General features: G+C 37.4%; 1 protein-coding gene across 1 annotated transcript; it reads right to left on the reverse strand.

The window, feature by feature from the left end:
- Positions 1–3,214: 3,214 nt before the first annotated feature.
- LOC143003510 (microsomal glutathione S-transferase 1-like) lies at positions 3,215–6,113 on the reverse strand. The gene is made up of 4 exons (XM_076154257.1): positions 6,006–6,113; positions 4,602–4,740; positions 4,296–4,387; positions 3,215–3,626 (listed from the first exon to the last, which is right to left on the reverse strand). The coding sequence occupies exons 2-4, from the start codon at positions 4,716–4,718 to the stop codon at positions 3,380–3,382; spliced, it is 456 nt and encodes a 151-aa protein (XP_076010372.1). The 5' UTR covers positions 4,719–4,740; positions 6,006–6,113; the 3' UTR covers positions 3,215–3,379.
- Between the last annotated feature and the right edge of the window lie 872 nt (positions 6,114–6,985).

A 6,985-nucleotide genomic window follows, 5' to 3' on the forward strand; every position in this document is an offset into this window, starting at 1 on the left:
TTTTAACAAATAACCTTATTTGTGCAGAAGGTTGTACTTAATTTAACTCGTGGATGTTTTTTTATTTTCTTTTTTATTTATGTCTGGAGAGAAATAAGATAGCAGCTCCGATGGGATGGTAGAATCTATCCCTTCTTCATTAAGCACCAAACTCAACACAAAGACAGCAAGAGGGGATCTGATCCAAATGTGACCAAAACAGGGTCAATGACATCTGAGGTGTTTCTTCTATGGGGTGACAAGCTTTCCCCAGTCTCCACTTTTGTTTGTTTTTTGTTTTGTTTTTACTGTACTGTACCCATTTTATCAGTCTATCTATCAAAGTTAATTACAGTATGACATATACCATGCTCAAAATTTGCTAAACCAGAAGTTTCCCCTTTTTAATTCATAGATATTTCGTAGAGGTTAATGTTTTATTTATTTCCTCATCTTTTGCCTAGCATACATTTTAGAAATCTGGTCTTGTTATTTCTCTGTCACCAGGAAGCCTTTGCAGGTCCATATTGCATGTGTTGGGTTCATTTGAGTGGAAATGAAAGAGCTTCATTGTAGGTTGTGCAAGGGAACGTTTTCACTCAAATGAAGTTAATTGGTGACGCTGAGGCACTTTTATGAGCTGCACCTGGACCATAAATGATTCCTAATGAGGAGCAACAATTCGATTGACTTTTTGAATGGCTCCCTCTAGTGGAAGAGAGCCATACCTTCTATGTTCTCTATCTTCACTTAGCAGGATGTAAGTATAAACTCTTTATTTTTTTATCGTTCCATCACTCTAATCTGAAAAAGTTTATGTTCAGTAATTAACAAATGTATCAGCTGTCACTTCACTTCTTTAACAGAAATCTGTATTGTCTTAATTCTTTGTGTTTGTTTTTATCAGCCGGCAAACCATTATTACATTTTATTCACTCTAAAATGAGCTTGTGGAGTAATCAAAATTTGATCTATATGTTTCCTCTCCATTTCTGTTAATAGAGGAAATTAATAATTGTCTAAAACGAAGGATATGAAACAGATAAATAAAATCATGTCATGCTTAGAATTTCAGTTTATTGTGTGAAATATCTCAATCAAATGCAGCGTTTCACATAAAGCTTAATCATCGTCATCAAATTAAAATGATTCCTGTTTTCTATTATTGAAGACAATACAAAACAAATGAGGTGTCATTTTTTCCAATAATCTAAAAACAAAATAATACTTTCTATAAGACCACTATCTTATATAAGTATCTTTAAAGTTAAGTTGAATTACAATTTCACTTCCACTTTCTTCATATTTGTGTTTTAAACTGACAAAACATACAATAACTTTATTTAAAAGTAACTTCATTGTAAAGTAATATTTTGCATAACTTCACATTGTTGTGAATTGTTGTGACAGTGGAGAATAGTATGGAAATGTAAGTTTAAATGTTTTTTCCAGTTAGACAGTCAAACCAAAGAAGCAGTCACAGTTTGTGGCCACACTCTCACTTATGCCCCAGATCCCATGAATGATCTCCATTTATAAAATAACTTATTATTGGTGCTGTCACTGAATAGTTGTGACTGAGATCTGAAAGCACCGCAACTCCGACCACCGCTTCTATTTTAGTAATGCATAAATCACAATTTAGTAATAATTATCAAATATTCACAATAATTAATGAACACACGTAACTCAGCTTGTACATCTGGAATGTGTTGTCAATTTCTCCACTAATGGATGGTAGGGAATCTATTTTTACAATGAGAAGTCTTTGGCACCAAAATGTCTAGAGCCGGCCCTGCAGACCACATCCATACGAGGTCTGGCCTGTCCGATAGTATTGAGATTTCAATTTGTTCTGTGAGCATTTACACCTTGCATTTCATTTTAAAATTGCATGTTCATGCAGCATGTAAATGAGGCCCAAAGGTCCTACAGTAATAATTTCTTATGGAGGTGAAGTAGAATGACAGTAGAAGCATCAATCCGAAGTTCAGGGTACAAATATGGTTACCATCATATACAGATGAACACAGTGACCCTACATCTTCCTGTTGGTTTATTTTAATACTTCCAATTCTGTGTGCAAGCTTCTTGTACAGATGAACATATAATATGTAGATTTATTATATCATATCTCCAAGGGTTTCCAATTCCTCTCAGAGTATCACTGGAGAAAGGGAGCAAGAGAAAGGACAATTTTAATGTTGTTGCTGTTGTTGAGCAACAGAAGCCACAGTAGAAGCTACTAGCTGACGTGTGCCTGTCCTGTGCTGAGGTCAAAATGTAATGATTTTTAAAGAAAATTACAACAGAACTAGGTAACTGACTATCATGGAAATTATTAATTTGATGGTGAATAAAGAATTTAAGTCGATCTTTGTCTTTTGTGTCGTTTATTTCTGGGGAGGACTGAGAGTGAGGGTCTGTGCAGCACGAGTAGCTGGGAAGGACAGACGCAAGATACAGGCAGCCAGTCTAACTTATGTGCAAAGATCACAGGGATGGGAGTCAGGTAGGGGGTTCATCATCTGTGGGTCAGATCAGGGAGTGATTGAATGGAATATGTATCTGCAGTATCTAGTTAGTGAATATATTCATAGCAGGAGACATTTTCTGTGGGACAGTTATGTGAGGAGTTTTGGTTTTGCAAGTGTATGCATTTCATAAATTGTAAGAGTACACAGGACACTGTGTACTACACAGTGTCCTGTGTACTCTTCTCTACTCTTCTCTACTGAGTCCTACCTCAGATTCTGCACAGTGAGATGTGAGACGTGTGCTGCATGGGACAGCTGATGAATTTATGAGAAATAGAACTTATTTAAGAATGAGCCGGCCCAGCTCAACTTTGGCAGTGCATTGTAGCAAAATAGTAACAAACGTCAAAAAACGAAGACCTTACTTATGTTGGACTTGTTCAAGATGTTCTGCATGTAACTCATTGTGGCAATTGACCCAGAATGTAAGAGGATAGAGAAAAAACTGTATTGGAACACATTCAAAGCTATGGAAAATCTAGTTGAAGGCAAATGGTTGTGACCTATATAGATGGATGCAGATAGGCCAAAGGAATCCAGGAAAAAATACATTTCATTCTATAACCTAGATAAAGTTATAGGCCAAAAGACATTAGTGGAAATTACAGCACAGACCAGTACCAACATATAATTGACTGACAGACACATAATTTCCTTGGAAGAGTTAAGTATTCCAGACGGGAGTATCTCACACAACATTGATAGGTGACAGAAAGTTTAATAAGAATATATTTTTCATTCATAACAATGTTTCATCTCATCAAATGATATGCAAAGATTTTCTACAAATTAAGGCAATTTATTGGAATGACAGAAAGGGTGTGCAGGATTCATGTAGAGATGTGCACAGGTGGGGCACTGTGCTACAGGCGGAGCACTGTATTGAGCACAGAGTAAGCCATGGAGAAGGTGACCGCCATGCCCACCATCCAGGACAAGGCCCTGCTCGGCTGGGGAAGAGGGATCAAATAGGCAAAGCTGTGGAAGATCCGAGAGCCGGCAAAGACCCGGAAGTGAAGCAACGCATGTGAAAGGTCAGGTCCGGTCAGAGCGTAGAGCAGACCAATCACCACGAAGGGTATTATGTTCTCCAGGTCATTCTGGTGGCATCTGACAACACCAACATAAAACAGACAAAAAAAAATGCAAAGATCAAAATCGTGTGCGAGGAAGCAGAAAAACTCATTCCTCACGGATCAGACTGCTTCCTAAAGCGCATTCAGCTTCTCAAGTCACCCCAAGTAAACTACACAACCTATGGAAGCTAAATTCAGCCTCACTTCTGATCGCACTCTGATGCCACGGTAACTTATGCTGCGAGGCAAGCCTGTATGGAGCAGCATATGTAAGAGCCTAGTAAGGCAGAAATACAAAGCACCAACCATGACCAATCAACTCCATACTGTGTAATGCGTTGTTATCAACTGGCACTGCTCACAATTGCTACACTAACAACTGAGGCTTTCCTCGATGCTTTCTGACTTGTTGTACTGGAACGCGGTCAACTAGGGTGTGACATCATCGCCAGCTCCAACTTCCAAGGTTAATGGAACGCGGCATAACTCTTTGCTCCTCTGATGTGAAATATTTGCCGCATATGATTGTTTCATCTGTTCTGCTAGAGGCTTGTGTTTGCAGACATTCCTTTTTATTTATTTCAAGCAAGCCGGTGTTAAAGTATGTTGATTGTCAAACCGGCTCATGCAAACAAGGCGGAGGTCTGTTAAGCTTCCTTTTTAGTGCAGCCCTCAGGTGTAAGTCATTCTAACATCTGTATACCTTCGAACTCGCTCCACATCTGGATGGCTCCTCAGGAACTTCTTCTTGTCCTCTGCAGATTTCAAGGCAACATCCTCCTCATTTGCAAAGGCCTTGGTGAGAGAAAATACTTTTAATTTTGGTCTTAGTCGACCTATGACCTGTTCTGTATCCTATAGTAAAGCTTTTTATAGTAACTTAAATAAGAAATATAACGAACACAATGCTGAAGTGACTTGAAAAACATGAGAAACTGTAATATATATAATAATAATAATAAATGATGGGTACATAACAGATTTGTGAGGTAGTACAGCTGTTACTCACCCCTCCAGAGAAGCGATGGTATGAAGTCAATGGTGCCATCAGCATCATCTTCAATATGACGATAACGGCATAGGTGGTGAAAGCCTGGAGTACGTCATCTTCCATCAGCTGTGCCATCTCTGTGCTGGAATAACTTCAACTGCGTCAACATCAGCAAAATAACAGAAGCACAAGTCAAATCAATCTACTCGTCTGTAGTGATGATGATTTTTGGGGGAATTTCTCAAAAACTACTCTCTACTCTGTACAAGTAAGAATTGTGTAAAATATACAGTTAGTCATGAACATTTATCACAGAGCCACTTATCAAACTTTAACCTTACACCTCAATTAAAGCCACAACTTCCCATGGTGTAATATGTGCATCAAACTTTACCACTAATGGAATTGTACAGTGAACTTGTGCAAGTGTAACTGTGAATCGTATCTTTAAGAAACACAAACTTCTTGGCAAAATCAGTAATCACGCAACAATCAGGAATCACAAGATGTCTCACAGCAAGCATTACTGTCTGCTTTCTTGAGATAACGTGAGAGTTACCAGGAAATAAAACCATCCTCTTCTTTCCTTCTCAGGTGCCAAGACTATAATCATCATTTAAGAATTCCATGACTTTTCTTAAACTTCTGGGATATTTCATCACCCAAATATGTTCTGGATTGGATGATAATGAGAAGATAACCATGGGACTATTGGTAAAAAAGAAAACCCAGCATGTCCACAATTTGATGCATCATAAACAAACATATGGTGGCGCTTTGGATTCTGGATCCACAATCAAATCTTAACGTTCAGTAAAAGAATTTTCAACAGCGAGTGGCGAGAGCTATGAAACCAGACTGGACCTGATTAGTCAATCATTATAAACATTATAAACTGTAATCATTAACAGCATCCTTTCATACTTGAACTTGTTTTCCCCAGAGACAGAAGATCCCTTTTACACCTGGATACATTATGATCAAGTAACGATCACAGACTAATCAAACTGTTTCTGGGATATGTTTTTGGTACGCATACACTTTTTTATATCTGAGATATCATTCTAGATCCTCCCCCTCTCTGACAGAAATGCAGCCATGAACTACAGACCAGAGTAGATAGTTTTATAATAGTAGTGGTATGTGAAATTATATGCAGACTTTTGTTTGTAGGTGAGTTTGTTTGCTAGTCACAGAATCCGTTCACACACAACACAGAGAGCCTTCATGCGGCTGCAGCAGAACTCAACAGAACATGTCGATGTGTTTCTCTGCTTGTGGCTTCAAGGAATTTCTCGCAAAAACTCAGCAAAACTCCTGCAAAAGTATCCTCTAACCCACCATGTTTAAAACTGTAACCAAACCGAGCGTGAGACTTTGTTAGAGATTCAGGAACATTTTGAGTGTAAAAGCATGACTTACCCTGTGTGACTCAGCAGAAATGCAGTCCTTCAGGAGGCTGTAACACGACACACAGGAAGCTGTCTGTGTTTGTGCATGTGTGTGTCAGAGTTCAAACCAGTTGGAAACCTGCAAAGTGAGATTTTATTTTTTTTTAGATTCAGATAATGATTAAGAGGTTAGAGGTTAGAATGAGGATGAAGTTATGGAAAAACAAACACAGTTAAGTTAAAAAAAAAAAAAAATTATGACTTACAGTCTTCAGTCTTGTAATATCATGTTTCTGTAGATAATCAGTTCTGCTCTTGTATGGTGCCTTTTTTTTTGTAATAAAAAAAAAAGTAATAGAAAATAATAATATGGAGTGTTAATTATATATATTCAATAGGCTAAAATTGGAAAGGAGTGGCCAATCCCTGGAAAGTGAATTGGACTGAAACTGATAATGAACCGTCAAATAATCTCCGGACTATCTATCTATCTATCTATCTATCTATCTATCTATCTATCTATCTATCTATGTAATTAGTGTTGAAGATTGTCTAGATCTTTGTATGACTGGAGTTTAAAATGATTATTAGTATTTAAATGAGAGAACCGAGGGACACTAATGTATAAGCAGTGCAGAAAGAGAGAGTCTTAAGGTTAATGCATTTTTAATTTTTCTAATTGAAAATGACTTCTTTAATCTAGTTTTTAGATTAAATTGAAGCAATTCTATCATCATGGAAGTAGAAGGTAATATTCTCTATGTCGGCTTCATTCTTACCAGTACATATTTTATCACATGGTTCTGTGAAGCAATTAATCAAAATTACTCAATCATGTCATTGAGTAGAGAATTTGAATATTTGGGAACATTTTCTAAGCCCAGACTTTACAAGTTCTATGATCTGACTTTGCTAGATCCTGGTGACACACAGTTACTTTGAACTGGTACACATTACTCCTCTAAAGGCCTCTTAAATGGAGACAAAACTAAAAGGACCATTATTATTATA

This window comes from Genypterus blacodes, unplaced genomic scaffold, assembly GCF_046128005.1.
Source record: "Genypterus blacodes isolate CSIRO-AG114 ecotype Tasmania unplaced genomic scaffold, CSIRO-AGI_Gbla_v1 ptg000061l_1, whole genome shotgun sequence".
NCBI classification, from domain to species: domain Eukaryota; kingdom Metazoa; phylum Chordata; class Actinopteri; order Ophidiiformes; family Ophidiidae; genus Genypterus; species Genypterus blacodes.